This window comes from Aquarana catesbeiana, linkage group LG03 (assembly GCF_042186555.1).
Source record: "Aquarana catesbeiana isolate 2022-GZ linkage group LG03, ASM4218655v1, whole genome shotgun sequence".
Lineage (NCBI taxonomy): Eukaryota > Metazoa > Chordata > Amphibia > Anura > Ranidae > Aquarana > Aquarana catesbeiana.
The window spans coordinates 695,011,852-695,031,091 of NC_133326.1; the positions used below are offsets into that span (position 1 = coordinate 695,011,852).

The 19,240-nt window shown below is 38.6% G+C and overlaps 1 protein-coding gene across 1 annotated transcript; it reads right to left on the bottom strand.

Annotated features, from left to right (window-relative positions):
• Positions 1-2,380: 2,380 nt before the first annotated feature.
• LOC141134817 (olfactory receptor 5P52-like) lies at positions 2,381-3,127 on the bottom strand. The gene has a single exon (XM_073624251.1). The coding sequence runs from the start codon at positions 3,125-3,127 to the stop codon at positions 2,381-2,383; it is 747 nt and encodes a 248-aa protein (XP_073480352.1).
• Positions 3,128-19,240: the final 16,113 nt, after the last annotated feature.

Consider the following 19,240-nt stretch of genomic DNA (forward strand, 5'->3'; position numbering starts at 1 on the left):
AATCTAAACATGAAATCTCGAAGAATCTTTTTTACTAATTTCTTCAAATTAAACATTTTTTCTCCTAAAAATGAGCACAACTGACATTATCCATACCCACACAATTTGAACTGACGTGTTCCAGAGGCCCTCATGAACCCCATCTAATTTCCACTATATATATAAAATATTGCAAGAAACCCCTACTATTATGGAACACATCCACCCATACATGCATAAATGGTCCCACATCTTAAATAGGCCTATTACACTACAAGAATGGAGAGAGATCTGGGACACTACTTCTAAAGTATCCAGATGTGTGACCCAAGAAGAAACTGCCTATAAAATCTGTATGTTTTGGTATAAGACTCCAGATTTCCTGGTGAAACATAAATTGACAACTTCGGGTCTATGTTGGAGATGTGGTGAGTCCATAGGCACTCAATATCATATATTTTGGGATTGCCCTGTATTGTTGCCCTTTTGGACACAGATCCACACACTACTAGAGAAGATCCTGCATCTTCCTATTCCCTTCCAACCAATACATCTTCTGCTAGGCCTCCCAATCCAAAAAATGTCCAAGTTTCATAGGAAATTGATGGCCTTCATCTTTCTAGCAGCTAAACGGGCCATTCCTCAATGCTGGTTGACCAATGCTCCTCCTACTTTTGTGCAATTTCTAAATATCATAGCAGATATTCATAGGATGGAGCATCTTACAGCTATTATTGCGGAAACTCTTCCTAGTTTTGATAAAACTTGGGAACCTTGGGATACTTCTGAATACAATTTGGAGAAATCCAAACAGACATGATGCTCACGCAGTTAATCAATACTTTAAACAAACTATTGCTGACCTCTTTTCGAACCAAATTTTCTCCCCTTCACAAAAATGTGTATATATTATCTGTCAATCACGTGATACTTTATTTCTATCCATGTTGTGCATAACATGGGATGCTGTGGATTCCATGAGATGGGCTCTCTTTTCATGTTATTTCATTTGATTTGCATATATACTGCTATATCCTTGTTTAACATTGTAAACTTTCAATAAATAAACAATTAAAAAAAAAAATGCACAGATTTACAAACACATGTAAAAGTTGAAAAATTGTGTTCAAGCATTAACATTTGATTTAACTTCAGTTAAAGGGGTTAAAAAAGGAACTTCAATTGCACATTGTTAAATGTAAAATGTGCAATATTTCAAATTTACTTGGCTAAAGTTTGAACATACTTTTAAATTGTTAATTTTTTTAATTCCTGAGCATAAATAAAGACAATAAATACAAAAAGACTAGATATTTCCCTTAAAGGAAGGAAGAAAAGACAGCAGATAGTCAGGAAGTTAGATAATTGGGCATCGGCAGGTAAATTTATTTCAGATACAAAATGTGAGAAATATTACACTGAACCAGGCTCAAAATTCCAAATTAGTTGAGTTGCAAATTGTGATATAATAATTGTAAAAGATCGGTTACATTAGATGGTGGACAGCCCCTGAAGCCTATATAATGTTATACATCTTATACTTCTACAGTTCTTCATCTGTATGGAAACACAAAACAGCAATTCTATGATGTGTCTAGGTTTTCATTTATCTCCAAAAAATTGTTACATACTTCACCTCAATTCTGTGCGTATTTTTAGAGATGACGTCTGGATATAATAGTTTACTTTGAAAATCCCCGGCAAACAATGTCAGATCAGCCATCATATATTTTAGTGCAAAGCTTCTACCGCTTACAGGGAATTTTTAGTCTCTGCTATTTACTGAGTATATCTGAAAACCTTTTATACATTTACTTCTCCTTGGTTGGCTGTTTTTTGCATGGCTAATTTAGCTGATTGCTAATAATCTTTTAGGAATTATTTTTAGACCTCATCTCTCCTGACAAATATCATTTATTAATCATAAATTGAAAGCAGTAGGAAACTCCATGTTTATTTTTATAACTTTAATCCACTCATCTATTTTCTACCATTGCTTCTGCACATTTTAAACAAATCACATGCAAAAACTACAAAGACAATATTGGCATTTTACTGTATCATGTTTTAATATTTATATGTCTTATATAGATATGGAATGTAAGATTTCTTGCTATGTGTTATCAGTTTGTTAGTACCATCAACATTGTCTGTGAAGGGCCTCATTGATCCAGGTCATGGTATAGCTAATAGTAGTTAGTCACTTTCAACTTGACTTGAAGTTGAAAATTGTTTTGTAGCTTCTTCAAGCCACTTTGTCAGTTCTGAGAGTTGTTTGATTTTTCGTCCGGTGTTGGGAAGTTTCCGGCCTGGTCAAGAAGTGTTTTGCTTGCATGTATGTCCACCTTGGGATAAGATAAGGTACTTTTCTATCACACTGATATTTTTAATAAAAAAAAAATTATGATTTGATTTTCTCAATAGCTTTTTTAAAGTCCTTGTTCCTGAATGTGTATATAATGGGATTAAGCAATGGAGTCATTACAGTGTAAAATAGAGAGAGGACCTTGTTCAGAATATCTAGTTGTCCTTTTGTTGGAAACATATACACAGCAACTATAGTTCCATAAAAAATGCACACTACGGTCAAGTGAGAGCTGCAGGTGGTAAAGGCTTTCTGTCTTCCTGTAAATGATTTAATTTTGAGGATGGTTAAAACAATATAGATATATGATATAACAATTAACATAAAAGGTGCTATGACACAAAAGAAACCTATTACATTGGTCTGAATATGAATCCATGAAGTATCGGAGCAGGAAAGCTCAAGTATAGGTTCATAGTCACAGAAGAAGTGATGAATGATGTTTGGTCCACAGTAGTATAAGCTGCACAAGGATGCGGAATCAGCCAATGTCATTTTGAAACTTAGTAACCAAATTATAATCACTGATTTAATACAAATCGATTGGTTCATTATAGAGTTGTAATGCAGGGGCTTACAGATGGCCAAATACCGGTCATAGGACATCACAGTCAGTAGAAAACACTCTGCGAACTCAGCATGTACAAAAAAGGAGAACTGGATGATACATCCAGCAAGAGACATGGTACATCCATCATGTAAGATTATATATAGAAGGTTGGGAAGAATATCTGTAGACAGAATGATATCAAACAATGATAGTTGGGTGATGAAGAGGTACATGGGAGACTGAAGTGTTTTACTCAGATGAACTAAAACCACAATGAAAAGATTTCCAGACATAGTAACACAATAAATGGAAAACAGCACCATGAAAAATAGAATCTTTTTGCTTTTTATATTTGAAAAACCCGTTAGTACAATATAGGTTATGTTATTGTGATAGCCCACCTGGCAAGAGGATATAAAATACATAATACTTTAGGTTGTAGCCATAACAAAATCTACTATGTTCTACTCCGCACAATTCTGGTGTATGGCAAAACAAAAACAGCATTTAATCTGACATTTATTCTTTCAATTTTGTTATGCTCTTTTTTCAATATATTACTATTCAGCTGAGTTCTAACCTTTCTGCATAATTCTGTAAAACATGGCCATATTGCTCATCTTTGTATTATCCGTAAAAAGACATACTTTAACCACCAAACCTTTAGTTATATCACTTATGTATAGATTAATAGAACAGGACCTAGTACAGAGCCTTGTGGTACCCCACTAGTGACTGGTCTCTGTTCCGAGTGAACCCCTTTTATGACCACACGCTGGTATCTATCCTTTAGCCAACTGCATATCCACTGAACCACCCAAGGGTTAACTCATAGTTTGTACAACTTTTGTATTAGATCATTATGTGGAACTGTATCAAATACATTGCAGAAATCAAGATATGGTACAGTATGTCCACAGAACTAAGGATCGTCCTGATGTTCACACTGGGTGTCCATTTGTTCATAGAACAAAGAAACATATGGGGTGCTCGCGGGATGTTCACACGTCGACGAGCGCCCCATAATGCACTGCATGCTTTGGACAATCACAGCGTGATGTGCTGTGAGAGCCTAGATTGGCCAATGGCAGGGTGCCTTTTACCAATCATGGCTCAGGGGCTAAGTCCACACCCCAGACTATATCAGGCTGCAGCTTACACGGCGCCCGTTAATAGTGAATGAATAGAGATTAGGCACATAGTTAGTGTAGTGTGCAGTCATTCAGTGTAGTATATATATATATATTATACGGTTCAGAGTATATAGTGCAGTTAATATAGCATATATATAATACAGTTCAGAGTATATAGTGCAGTCAGTGTAGTATATATAATACAGTTCAGAGTATATAGTGCAGTTCGTATAGTATATATAATAAAATTCAGAGTATATAGTGCAGTCCGTATAGTATGTATAATACTGTTCAGAGTATATAGTGCAGTCTGCATCAGCCATTAATGTCTAAACCGCTGGCAACAAAAGGGAGTACACCCCTAACTGAAAATGTCCAAATTGGGCCCAAAGTGTCAATATTTTGTGTGGCCACTATTATTTTCCAGCACTGCCTTAACCCTCTTGGGCATGGCGTTCACCAGAGCTTCACAGGTTGCCACTGCTGTCCTCTTCCACTCCTCCATGATGACATCACAGAGCTGGTGGATGTTAGAGACCTTGCGCTCCTCCACCTTCCATTTGAAGATGCCCCACAGATCCTCAATAGGGTTTAGGTCTGGAGACATGCTTGGCCAGTCCATCACCTTTACCCTTAGCTTCTTTAGCAAGGCAGTAGTCATCTTGGAGGTTTGTTTGGGGTCGTTATCATGTTGAAATACTGCCCTGCGGCCCAGTCTCCGAAGGGGAGGGGATCATGCTCTGCTTCAGTATGTCACAGTACATGTTGGCATTCATGGTTCCCTCAATGAACTGTAGCTCCTAAGTGCTGGCAGCTCTCATGCAGCCCCAGACAATGACACTTCCACCACAATGCTTGACTGTAGGCAAGACACATTTGTCTTTGTACTCCTCACCTGGTTGCCGCCACACACGCGGTTTAGACATTAATGGCTGTGTGTTGAGTTATTTTTTGGGAACAGCAAAGTTACACTGTTATACAAGCTGTACACTCACTACTTTACATTGTAGCAAAGTGTCATTTCTTCAGTGTTGTCACATGAAAAGATGTAATAAAATATTTACAAAAATGTGAGGGGTGTACTGTATATACATATATATATAGAAATCTTGCTTGTTTGTAGGTGACCAAATACTTATTTTCCACCATAATTTGCAAATAAATTCTTTCAAAAATCAGACAATGTGATTGTCTGGATTTGTTTCCACATTTTGTCTCTCATAGTTGAGGTATACCTATGATGACAATTACAGGCCTCTCTCATCTTTTTAAGTGGGAGAACTTGCACAATTGGTGGCTGACTAAATACTTTTTTGCCCCACTGTAGTGCAGTGCAGAGTATATAATACTGTGTACTGAAGTGGTTAAGGGGAACCATATGACAGAATTAAGAAAAAAACGGCGTGGGGTCCCCACTAAAATCCATACCAGGCCCTTTTGGTCTGGTAGAGATTTTAAGGGGAACTCCATGCCAAAATTTTAAAAAAAGACAGCGTGGGGTCCCCCCAAAATCCATACCAGGCCCTTATCCGAGCATGCAGTCTGGAGGGCAGGATGGGGGGGACAAGCGAGCGCCCCCCCAAACCATACCAGGCCACATGCCCTCAGCATGGGGGGTGGGTGCCCCCTTCATGTGACCTCATGTGATGTCAGAGGGGGGCGTGGTCATCCGGGTTACGTCAGTGGGTGGCCCCATCCTTGCCTATATAAGATCTGTCAAAGCAAAATGACAGCAGTTGTTGGGAGGCCTCCCGTGGAGGCAGAGTCTTTTTTTTTTTTTTAATTTTTCGGGTCCATCGGGTGGCGTGATTGAAGTTGGATTTACATCACGGCAGACACTTTTTTTTTATTTTTTAATAAAGGAATTGTCAAAAACTGTCTGTTGTGGTTTTTACTTTTTTTGGTGAATGGGTACCCCATGTACCTGATATTCATTCACATGGGGGAAGGGCAGGATCTGGGGCCCCCCTTCCAAATTCTGATGAGCCCCCTGCCTGCAGACCCTGACAACCACAGCTCAGGGTTGTCGGGAAGAGGCTCTTGTCCCCATGGGGACAAGGTGCTTTGGGGTGGGGGGCAGAGCCTTGTATGGTTCAGGAGGGGGGGGGTGCTAGCTCATCCCCGCCTATCCTGACCTCCAGGCTACATGTTCAGATAAGGGTCTGATATTGATTTTGGAGGTACCGCACGCCAGTTTTTTTTATTTTGGCATGGAGTTCCCTTAATATCCATACCAGACCCGAAGGACCTGGTATGGACTGGGGGGGGAGGTACGCCTTTATTTCCTTGATTTTTCATCTATATTTCTGGGAGACGTTAATACATTACAGCCGTGAGCAAGTTTAAATGTAATTTTTGCTGCAGCATGTTCTACACATCACACAGATGTGCCACTTTATGGGCAGACTAAGGGGACCCCCCCCCCGGGCACGATTTTTAAAGGAATATTTAATTTTTATTGTTTCACTTTAAGCATTATAAAAACCACTGCTCCTGAAAAAACAATAGTTTTAAAAACTTTTTTGTGCATTGATACATGTCCCTGGGGCAGTACCCGGGTACCCATACACTTTCTATGGCAAGAACTGGCATATAAGCCTTTAAAACGAGTACTTAAAATGAGCAATCGCAGGCACGTGAGGCAGAACAGGGATGTGTGTGTGTGTGTGTAAACAAAATCCCTGTTCTGTGAGTAGAGGAGAGGCAGATCATGAGTTCCTAATAGCTAGGAACCACGATCTGTCATCTCCTATAGTCAGTCCCCTCCCCCCACAGTTATAACACACACTACGGAACACAGTTAACCCCTTGATCGCCCCCTAGTGTTAACCCCTTCCCTACCAGTGACATTTACACAGTAATCAGTGCATTGTTATAGCACTGATCGCTGTATAATTGTCAATCGTCCCAAAAATGTGTCCGCCATAATGTTGCAGTCTCGAAAAAAATCGCAGATCGCTGCCATTACTAGTAAAAAAAAATAAATAATAAAAATGCCATAAATCTATCCCCTATTTTATAGATGCTATAACTTTTGCGCAAACCAATCAATATACACTTATTGGGATTTTTATTACCAAAAATATGTAGAAGAATACATATCGGCCTAAACTGAGAAAAAAAATTAGCTTTTTTTAAAAAAAATTGGGGATATTTATTATAGCAAAAAGTACAAAATATTGTGTTTTTTTTTCAAAACTGTCGCTCTTTTTTTGTTTATAGCACAAAAAATAAAAACCGCAGAAATGATTAAATACCACCAAAAGAAAGCTCTACGTATTGGAGAAAAAGGACGTCAATTTTGTTTGGGTACAACATCGTACGACCAAGCAATTGTCAGTTAAAGCGACACAGTGCCATATCGCAAAAAATGGCCTGGTCATTCAGCAGCCAAATCTTCCAGGGCTGAAGTGGTTAAGAATCACAGTTTATGAACTTTTTGATCTTTTTATTGAATTTTTTTAGCTTTGCAATCTTATATCGGCATACATTAAAAAGGGGATTAACTCCAGAGATAAAACAATGATTCTCCCACTCTACAAGACTCTGGTCCGGCCGCACCTGGAGTATGCCATCCTGTTCTGGGCACCAGTCCTCAGGAAGGATGTACTGGAACTGGAGAGAGTCCAGAGAAGGACAACAAAACTAATAAAGGGACTGGAGGACATTAGTTATGAGGAAAGGTTGCAAGCACTGAACTTGTACTCTCTGGAGAAGGGATAATTGAGAGGGGATATGATTTCAATATACAAATACCGTACTGGTGACCCCACAATAGGGATAAAACTTTTCTGTGAAAGGGAGTTTAATAAGACACGAAGCCATTCACTAAAATTAGAAGAAAACCGGTTTAACCTTAAACTACGTAGAGGGTTCTTTACTGTAAGAGCGGTAAGGATGTGGAATTCTCTCCACAGGCGGTGGTCTCCTAGCATCGATAATTTCAAAAAACTTTTAAAAATTAGAAAAGCACCAGAATGACCGCAACATACAGGGATATACAAGGTAATACTGACCTGTAATCACACGCATAGGTTGGACTTGTGTCTTTTTTAAACCTCACCTACTATGTAACTATGTAACACATTCGTTCCATGAAGGTTATATATATCACCTTATTGTCAGCAGCTGTAGGATAGGTGTTTAGCACCGACTATTTTTGTTATACTGTTCAAAAGGCTGATGAAGGCTGTATGACATTTAACCAAACCTGGCAATGGACTGAGCAGTCTTTGGTTCATGAAGGTGCTCCCCTTTAACAACTACCTTCCTGTCTTCCAGGACCTAGCATAGACCTGTTCATAACAGGTTTGTGCTGGGGCTAGTGCATTTTTAGCCAGCAAGAAGCAAGGGTTTTGCTAAATATGGAGCTATAGGTCAGTTTCAGCAGGGGGGCATATTAAACCTCTCTAGAGAGATATGGCAATGAAACAGGTCAGGGAGATAAAGGGCCTTTGTACTCCTTTCATCTTCCCCAGGCAGCAGAGCCTGGGAGTCTATGGTAAGATTTCTTGAAACTGACATCTTCTCCAGGCCAAGCCTGGGAGGCAAAGACTCTTCTAGCTTCTTCTGGCTCTCTGTATATTTAGCTCCTTCACCAGCCCTCATGATTGGCAAAATGCCTCCAAGTAATTGGCTGGGGTGAAATAAATACTTCTAATGCCCCGTACACACGGTCGGATTTTCCGATGGAAAATGTCCGAAACGGAGCGTGTTGTCGGAAATTCCGACCGTGTGTGGGCTCCATTGGACATTTTCCATCGGATTTTCCGACACACAAAGTTGGAGAGCAGGAGATAAAATTTTCCGACAACAAAATCCTTTGTCGGAAATTCCGATCGTTTATACACAAATCCGACGGACAAAGTGCCACGCATGCTCAGAATAAATAAAGAGATGAAAGCTATTGGCCACTGCCCCGTTTATAGTCCCGACGTACGTGTTTTACGTCACCGCGTTCAGAACGATCGGATTTTCCGACAACTTTGTGTGACCGTGTGTATGCAAGACAAGTTTGAGCCAACATCCATCGGAAAAAATCCTAGGATTTTGTTGTCGGAATGTCCGAACAAAGTCCGACCGTGTGTACGCCCTATAACTCTTAACATTGTATCTTTTGCAATGCAGCAGGCAAAAGCAAATAATGCCCTAGGATGGGGGAACAAGAATGCTGAAAACAATAGCAAATGTATATTAGTATACATCAACTAAATACAGTCACATACGTATCAAAGCAAAGGTTTTTCTAAATCTTACAGTTCATATTCTTTAGAAAGCCAGAGTATGTCCCCTGACAGCATGCTGTAGACAAAAATCTTTGCCTTATGCTAGGAATTTATGGACTCTCTGAAGAAGTCTGGTACAACCCCTGACAGCAAAAGCTAATAGAGAGACCAGGGTTTCCACACAGATAGCCAGTTCCTTCTCTGCAGCATACTGGCAGGGAAAAAGCTTTTCTATATAGTTTTCTGCTTCTTTTCAATGGAAACCAGTCAATATTTGGAACACCTTTTTTTTTTTTTTTTTTTTTTGCGTATGACTGGAAAGCATTTTGCAGATTTAAAAAGAAATTTCAATGGGTCATTAACCTGTTCCAGACCGCCTTCCGCACATTTACTGCAGCAAGGCGGCCCGGCTGCGCAAAACAATGTACCTGTATGTCGTTTCATGCAGTAGCTCTGGGGGGGGCACGTGTGCACCGCCAGAGGCGCAATCACACGCTGATTGACCAGAGGGGGAGCCGATGTCCGCCCTATGTCTGCCAATGTCCGCCATCCACCCACGATCATTCCTGAAAGAGCCAGAATGGCGATCTGCCTATGTAAACAAGGCAGATCGCCGTTTCGTCAGAGGCAAAGAGAGAGATCTTGTGTTTCTGCTAAGCAGGAACACGGATCTATTTCTTTCCCCAGTCAAAAAATCCCCCACACAGTTAGAAAGCACCTCCTAGGGACACTTAACCCTTTGATCGCCCCTGGTGTTAACCCTTTTCCTGCCAGTGTCATTAGTACAGTAACAGTGCATATTTTTAGCACCGAACACTGTAATAATGTCACTGGTCCCCAAAAAAGTGTTAAAGGGGCAGTTAGGTGTTCTATTTGTCTGCCGGAATGTCGCAGTCCCGCTACAAATCACTGATCGCCTCCATTGCTAGTAAAAATAAATAAATAAAGATTTCATAAAAATATCCCATAGCTTGTAGACACTATAATGTTTGCGCAAACCAATCAACATACACTTAATGGGATTTTTTTTTTATCAGAAATATGTAGCTGAATACATATTGGCCTAAAGTGATGAAGAAATTCGATTTTTTTACATTTTTTTTTTTTATTGGAAGCGTATTATGGCAGAAAGTAAAAAAATATTGTTTTTTTTTTTTTTCAAAAATTGACGCTCTTTTTTTGTTTATAGCACAAAAAAAATAAAAAAATGCAGAGGTGATCAAATACCATCAAAAGAAAGCTCTATTTGTGGGGAAAAAAGGACATACATTTTATTTGGGTACAGCGTCACACAACCGAGCAATTTTCAGTTAAAGCCACATCGCAAAAAAATGGCCTGTTCATGTAGGGGCTAAAACCTCCTGGGGCTGAAGTGGTTAATAAGTATAAAAGTGTGCAAAATTTCAAATTTACTTGACTTAAACTCGAACATACTTTTGAATAATTTATTTGTATCCCTAAGCATAAATAAAGACAATAAATACAAAAAGACATGGTATTTTCATTAAAGGAAGGAAGAAAAGACAGCAGATAGGAAGTCAGATAATTAGACATTGGCAACTAATAGTATAAAAAAAGTAAGGAATATGGGGCGTGGCTGGCACACACGGTGGATGGCTGCCTAAGGAAGGAGTACTGGAGCCCTGACAGAGATGCCAGCAACAAACGGAGGCACAGAGCACCGATTGACCTCTCCTAACTTTAACACAGACCCCTGACTACAGCAGCTACCAGCCGGAGACATCGCAGAAACAGCAGGGGGACTGTAAGCCGAAAAAACTCACAGCTTACTTTCACTGGCCTGAAGGTGGAGGAGGTCAAGATGGCGCTGGCAGCTCGGCCTCCTCCTCCATACCACACAGCAGTAACTACTGGGACCTTTCCGATGCCGATGGAGGTACTGGGAGAGCCTCATCCCAGAAGTGCTTCTCCACTCCATAGCCCTCCCTGCTCAAGCCCAGCTAAAGCAAGAATGAGACTGGACCCAGCAGCTACAGACGCAGAGGAGAGCCATACACTATCCCAAGCCATAGAACAAGGGGATCTCCAATATTGTTTTTTTTTTTTTTCAAAAATTGCTGTTTTTTTAATTTATAGCACAAAAAATAAAAACCGCAGAGGTTATCAAATACCACCAAAAGAAAGCTCTATTTGTGGGAAAAAAAGGACATCACTTTTATCTAGGCACAGTGTTGCACAATCACGCAATTGTCAGCTAACCACTTGCCGTCCAGCCACCGCAGTTTTACTGCGGCAGAATGGTGCGGCTGGGCGAAATTACTTTACGTAATGTCGCTTCGCCCTGTGGCACTAGGGGCACGCGCCCGCTGCTCACCCCCAGAGCCAATGCGAGTGCCCGGCGATTGCTCATGACACACAGATCCCGGTTCTCTGAGGGAAGAAGAGACTGATCGTCTGTTCATACAAAGTATGAACAGCGATCTGTCATCTCCCCTAGACAGTCCCACCCCCCCTTCAGTTAGAACACACACTAGGGAACACAGTTAACCCCTTGATTGCCCCCTAGTGTTAACCCCCTGCCAGTGACATTTTTACAGTAATCAGTGTATTCTATAGCACTGTTCTCTGTATAAATGCCAGTGGTCCCAAAAATGTTTCAAAAGTGTCAAAATGTTTCAAAAGTGTCCGATGTTCCACCATAATGTCGCGGTCCAGATAAAATTTGTAGATCACCACCATTACTAGTAAAAAAAAAAAATTAAAAAATGCTATAAATCTATCCCCTATTTTGTAGACGCTATAACTTTTGCGCAAACCAATCAATATACGCTTATTACGATTTTTATTAGCAAAAATATGTAGAAGAATACATATGGACCTAAACTGAGGAAAAAAATTGCTTTTTTAAAAAAAAAAAAATGGGGATATTTATTATAGCAAAAAGTACAAAATATTGTGTTTTTTTCAAAATTGTCGCTCTTTTTTTGTTTATAGCGCAAAAAATAAAAAACCGCAGTGATGATCAAATACCACCAAAAGAAAGCTCTATTTGTGGGAAAAAAAAAGACGTCAATTTTGTTTGGGTGCAGCGCCGCACGACCACGCAATTGTCAGGTAAAGCGACGCAGTGCTGAATCGCAAAAAATGGCCTGGTCATTCAGCAGCCAAATCTTCTGGGGCTGAAGCGGTTAAAGTAACGCAGTGCCACATCGCAAATAATAATAAGTTAATATTATGCCCTGTACACACGGTCGGATTTTCCTCGTTGTCGGAAATTCCGACCGTGTGTGGGCTCCATCACACATTTTCCATCGGAATTTCCGACACACAAAGTTTGAGAGCTTGCTATAAAATTTTCCGACAACAAAATCCGTTGGCGGAAATTCCGATCGTGTGTACACAAATCCGACGCACAAAGTGCCACGCATGCTCAGAATAAATTAAGAGACGGAAGCTATTGGCTACTGCCTCGTTTATAGTCCTGACGTACGTGTTTTACTTTACCGCGCTCAGAACGATCGGGTTTTCCGACAACTTTGTGTGACCGTGTGTATGCAAGACAAGTTTGAGCCAACATCCGTCGGAAAAAATCCATGGATTTTGTTGTCGGAATGTCCGATCAATGTCCGACCGTGTGTACAGGGCAGTAGTGTGCAATATTTCAAGTTTTCTTGACTTAAACTTGAACATACTTTTGAATAATTTGTTTGTATCCCTAAGCATAAATAAAGACAATAAATACAAAAAGACATGGAAGGAAGAAAAGACAGCAGATAGGATGTTAGATAATTAGATATTGGCAAGTAATAGTATAGGTACAAAAAGGAATATTATAACAATACGCAGAACCGGGAAAGCTCAGATTTAAAATATATAATGCAATCCTTTTTGGCATTAGTTGAGTTGAGTTGCAAATTATGGTATGATAACTGGAATTGGGTGGTGGAGAGAGGTTCTGAAGCAGATATAATGTTATACATCCTATTATACTTCTACAGTTCGTCATCTGTATGGAAACACAAAACAGGAATTATATGACATGTCTGTGTTTTATTTAACTTCAAACAATTGTTACATACTGCACCTCAATTCCACGCAAATTTTTAGGGTTGACATCTGGATGTGATAGTTTAGTTTGAAAATCCCCGCCACACAATGTCGATTCAGCCATTAAATATTTTAGTGGAAATAATATACCACTTACAGGGAATTATTAGTATCCGGTATTTACTGAGTTGATATGAAACCCTTTTATACATTTACTCCTCCTTGGTTGGCTGTTATTTTTACATTGCTAATTTATCTAAAAGCTAATAATCTCTTAGGAAATTTTTTTTAGACTGTATTTCTCCTGACACACCCTTTATTAATCTTAATTTGAAAGCAGTAGGGAACTCCATCTTTATTGTTACAGCTTTTTTCCACTCAACAATGTTCTACCATTGTCTCAGTACATTTTAAACAAATTGCATGCCTCAACTACAAGGACAATATTGGTTGTCATATTTTATTTTTTATATTTCTTATATAGATATGGAATGTAGGATTATTTTGCTATGGGTTATCAATTTGTTAGTACCACCAGCATTGTCTTTGAGGATTTTCATTGATCCAAGTCATGGTAAAGCTAGAAATAGTGACATTCAACTGGACTTGCACACAACAAAAAAATATTTAGCCCATGGGACTTTTAACCACTTGCCGACCAGCCGCTGCAGTTGTACTGCTGCAGAATGGCACGGCTGAGCGAAACGACGTACCTTATGACGCTTCGCCCTGTGGCCACTAGGGGGCGCACGCCCTCTGCTCTCCCCTGAAGCCGATGCGAGTGCCCGGCGGATGCGATGACTGCCGGGCTCCCGCAATCGCTCATGACACGGCAAGAACTGGGATCTCTGTGTGTAAACACAGAGATCCCGGTTCTCTGAGGAGAGAAGAGACTGATTGTGTGTTCATACAAAGTATGATCACAGATCTTTCTCTTCCCCTAGAAAGTCCCATCCCCCCTTCAGTTAGAACATGTAGCAGGGAACACAGTTAACCCCTTGATCGCCCCCTACCCCTTCACTGCCAGTGACATTTTTACAGTAATCAATGCATTTTTATAGCACTGATCGCTGTATAAATGCCAATGGTCCCAAAAATGTGTCAGAATTGTCCGATGTGTCAGCCATAATGATGCAGTCCCAAAAAAAAAAAATTGCAGATCACCGCCATTACTAGTAAAAAAAAAAATTATAATAAAAATGCTATAAGTCTATCCCCTGTTTTGTAGACGATATAACTTTTGCGCGAACCAATCAATATACGCTTATTACGATTTTTATTACCAAAAATATGCAGAAGAATACACATCGGCCTAAACTGAGGAAAAATTTGCTTTTTTAAAAAAAAAAAAAAAATGGGGAAATAAAAACCGCAGAGGTGATCAAATGCCACTAAAAGAAAGCTATATTTGTGGGAAAAAAAGGACATCAATTTTGTTTGAGTACAATGTAGCACGACCTCGCAATTGTTAGTTAAAGCGTCGCAGTGCCGAATTGCAAAAAATGGCCTGGTCATTCAGCAGCCAAATCTTCCGGGGCTGAAGCGGTTAAAGAGTCACACCTTAAACAAAATATATAGAAGACATGAAAAAATGTATTCATATACATTTAAAAACCACATACAATATAACTAGTTAATAAACATCAATGCATAAATGGTTTATCACATGAAAAAAACCTTTTTGATAGGACCTACAAATGCTATAAAGATATCATCATCAATCTGGAGCAACTGTACAACTAATGTCGACATGTTTCGGGAAACAACTCTTGCTTCTTCAGGGGAGTATCTGGAGATAAAAAAAACATGAATAGACATGTGCACAACAGAAAAATTAGTTTTGTTTCTGTTCGTTTCCGTTGATTTGTAACAATTCGTAATTTCGTAAGACGTGGGTTTTCGTATTCGGACTCGTTCGTATTTTCATAAGAGTTATTTATTCGTTGATTTGAAATGATTTGTATTTCCATTAGTCTAATTTTCACTGATTCGAAATTCGTATTTTCGTTATATTTCATATTCGGACGCGTTCGTATTTTTGTAAGAGCTATATTTTCGTTGATTTGAAATAATTTGTATTTCCGTTGATTAGAAAATCGTACTTTCGTAGATTTAATTATATTCGTACTTTCGTTAGAATACATTTTCCGTTTATTCGAAACACTACTCGTCGTAATTTTGTAATTCGTCCTTTCGTGAGATTGACTGCCTCATTTATTCGTACTTTCATAACATTGTTTTCGTAGATTCGTAATCGGAGCATAATTCGTAATTTTACGTAATGTGTATGCTATTATATGTTTAAGAAACAAAGAATTTCTCTCTCACAAGTCACAACTTAACTCACCTTGTCAAAAGAAGTTTATTGAGTATACAATGTTATAAAGATACATAAAGTAAGTTTACAAGGATCTATAAAGTAAGCTCATTGTTTTACAGTAGGGTTTATATAGGTAAATATCATGAAATTTCAAATATTAAACATTGGGTTCACGTAAACCTAAATTAAAGATATATAGCATTTCCTTAGTTACTTTTGTAGGTATTTAAATGATTTATACCTACTATACATATTGTTTACAAGTAGAGTGTATATAGGTCAAATAAATTCTGATAATGAGCTTTAATCGTAAGGTGGAGAAAAGGAAAGAGAAAGAAGAAAAAGGGTTGAAAGGTAGAGGTATGGTCCACAAGGTTGTCCCGCTCGTCAGTTTATTATTCTTTTTAGTTCTCTTTGAAGCCTTAGAATGGGTGTCTCTGTAAGTCATTAAATCTGTTACCATGGCAACAGGACAGAGTCATTGAAGTTTGACAGGAACTGTTGTTTTATCCAAGGATGCCAAAGTTTTTCAAACTTTGGAATTTGATTTTGATCGATGGCTACCATCTTAGCATGGGACATTGTATTATTCATTCTGTGAATTGTTTCTGCTAGTACCAATGTAGGAGATTTCCATGCCTTGGCCACTGTTTGTTTTGCAGCCGTTATTAGTTGGATCATAAGTTTGAATTGAGAGAGTGTTAACCATTCCGGTTTTAGATTAAGTAAAGTTAAATATGGATCTGGTTGTATTATTTTTTAAAATATTTTAGATGCAATCACGAAGACTTCCTTCCAGAAGGTTTGGATTACTGGGCACGTCCACCATATGTGTAAATATGTGCCTATTTCTGGGCATCCTCGAAAACAAAGAGCTGAGGTATTAGGTGAATATTTTGCCACTCTAGATGGTACAAGGTACCAGCGAGTTAGGACTTTATAATTTGTCTCCAGTGCTAAGATGTTGGGTGAAGATGACTTAGATGTGAGCCATATGTTAGACCAGTCCGTGTCTTCTAAAGTTCGTCCCAGGTCCTCCTCCCACCTCTGAACGTAAGAGGGTCTATTAAGATTTGCTACTCCATATAATTGATCATAAAGTGATGAAATTGTACCTTTAGCAAATGGATCTTTTGTACAGATTGATTCAAAAATGGATAATTGGGATAATGGTGTATCCCCCTTTAGGAATGGTGTATAGAAATTTTTGATTTGGAGATATCTAAATATCTCAGAGTTTGGTAGATCATATTTTTCTCTAAGCGATGGGAATGAAAGGAATGATTTAGATGCTATGAAGTCATTTAGTGTCTGAATGCCTGATGTTGTCCAATCTTTAAAAGAATTTGGGAAGATCCATGCCGGATAAAAGGCCGGATTTCTGATAAAAGAAAGGAGAAGTTTGTGTGGAGATTGTAACTGATATTTGGTTTTTAGTTTATCCCAGAGAGATAAGAAGTGTTTAGTTATGGGATTATGAATTTTAAAACGGTCTTTAGGATCAAGCCATAATAAATTTGATATTAATAGAGGGTCATTTTCTGAAGCCTCTATAAATACCCATAATGGGATTTCCTGTTTTGCATGGTATTTGGACAGACTGGCCAAATGTGCTGCTCTGTAGTAGTTAGTAAAATTAGGGGAAGATGTAGTGTGTGTATAGGTATACGTGGTTTAGAAGAGCCCCATATAAACGAAGTTGCTCTTTTTTGTACTATTCTCAAAAAATAGGAAGGAATTGGAATAGGGAGGACTCTGAATAGATAAAGCAATTTGGGTAGAATAGTCATTTTGATTGCATTAATCTTCCCTATCCAGGATAAAGGAAGTTGCGACCATTGTTTTATTAGATTTGTGATCTGTCTTAATGCAGGAGGATAATTGGTTGAGAATAAGTCAGAATGAGATGCTGTTAAATGAATTCCAAGATATGGGATTGATTTTTCTGCCCATGTGAATGGGAGTGCAGCCCTAGCCGGGATCAATTCCATGTTTGTGAGTGAAATATTAAGCACTAGGCATTTCTTAGGATTAATCATAAGGCCGGATAGGGCTGCAAATCCATCAAGAGCTGGTATTAAGTTAGGACCAGAGACCTGTGGTGATGATAGAAAAAGTAATATATCGTCTGCAAATATACATAATTTGTGTGTAATACCTCCTACTTCAATGCCAGTTATAGTTTGGTTTGTTCTGATGTATTGGGCCATGGGTTCGAGAATAAGGGCAAATAATAAGGGAGATAATGGGCAACCCTGTCGGGTACCTCTTTCGATATTAAAGGCTTCAGATTTGTATCCAGCATATTTTATATAGGCTTTGGGTTTATTATATAATGCTTTGATCCATGTTAAAAAGTGGGGTCCAAAACCCCATTTTTGTAATGAATATTGCATATATTGCCAGGATACTGTGTCAAATGCCCTCTTAATATCGAGAGATAGAAAACATAAAGGAATTTTCCGTTTTTTAGCAATATGTGCCAATAACACTTCCCTGCGTATATTATCGCCTGCCTGTCTATTTGGCATGAAGCCTACTTGATCTCTATGTATTAATTTTCCTATAATGCTATTGAGGCGTTTTGCTATTATTTTTGCTAATAATTTAATATTGAGGTTTAACAAAGAGATAGGCTGATAATTCACACAGGAAGTATCATCAGAAAGGGGTTTTGGGATCATACAAACAATTGCCATTAGTGTTTCTTGCCGAAAAGAATGTCCATCTAGAAGTTTGTTAAAAGTTTCAGTGAGAATGGGAGAGAGTATTTCTGAGAATGTTTTATAGTATAAAGCCGAGTAGCCGTCTGGGCCTGGTCTTTTGTTAAGTTTTAGGTCTTTTATGGCGTTAGCAACTTCATCTATAGTTATAGACTCATCCAAACTGCTTTTTTGATTCTGAGATAACTCAGGTAAGGTTATTTTTGAGAAGAAGGATTCAGCCTCTGTAGGATTAAATTCATTGTTTGTCTTGTATAAAGTTGCGAGATGTGAGTGAAATTTATGGACTATTTTAACTGGATTACAAGTGTAAACATTTTTTGATAATTTCAAACGTATTGGTTTGAAAGATTTGTTAGTTGAATTTAATGCCCGAGCCAAATATGTACCTGGTTTGTTTGTATTCATGTAGAAATTGTGTTTGGAGCGTTTGAGGGATTTATCAACTGACTCAGTGAGAAATAGATCGTATTCCAATCTAGTTTTTTCCAGATGAGATTTTGTACTCTGAGATGGATTATCTTGAAATGATATGTAGGCTGCATTAAAATTGAGTTCTAGCTTTTTTGCTAGATTTTTGCGTTCCCGTTTAAATAGTGCCATTTGTCTTTGTATTGTACCACGCAAGACAGGCTTATGAGCTTCCCACAGTGTTATTGGGGAGATGTCTGTTGTATTATTAATTGATATGTATTCCTTTAAAGCTTGTTCAATGGCCATCTGATGTAGTGGGTGTTTGAGCATTATGTCCGGTAAGTACCACGTTAGGTCATGCGCTTTTGGTATGGCTGAGGCTATAGTAGTGTATACTGCATTATGGTCAGACCACGGAATCGGAATTATATCTGATGCAATAATTTCTGGTATCATTCCTATTGTTAGAAAAATATGATCTATTCTGGTGAAGGTTTGATGAAGGTGCGAGAAATAAGTGAAT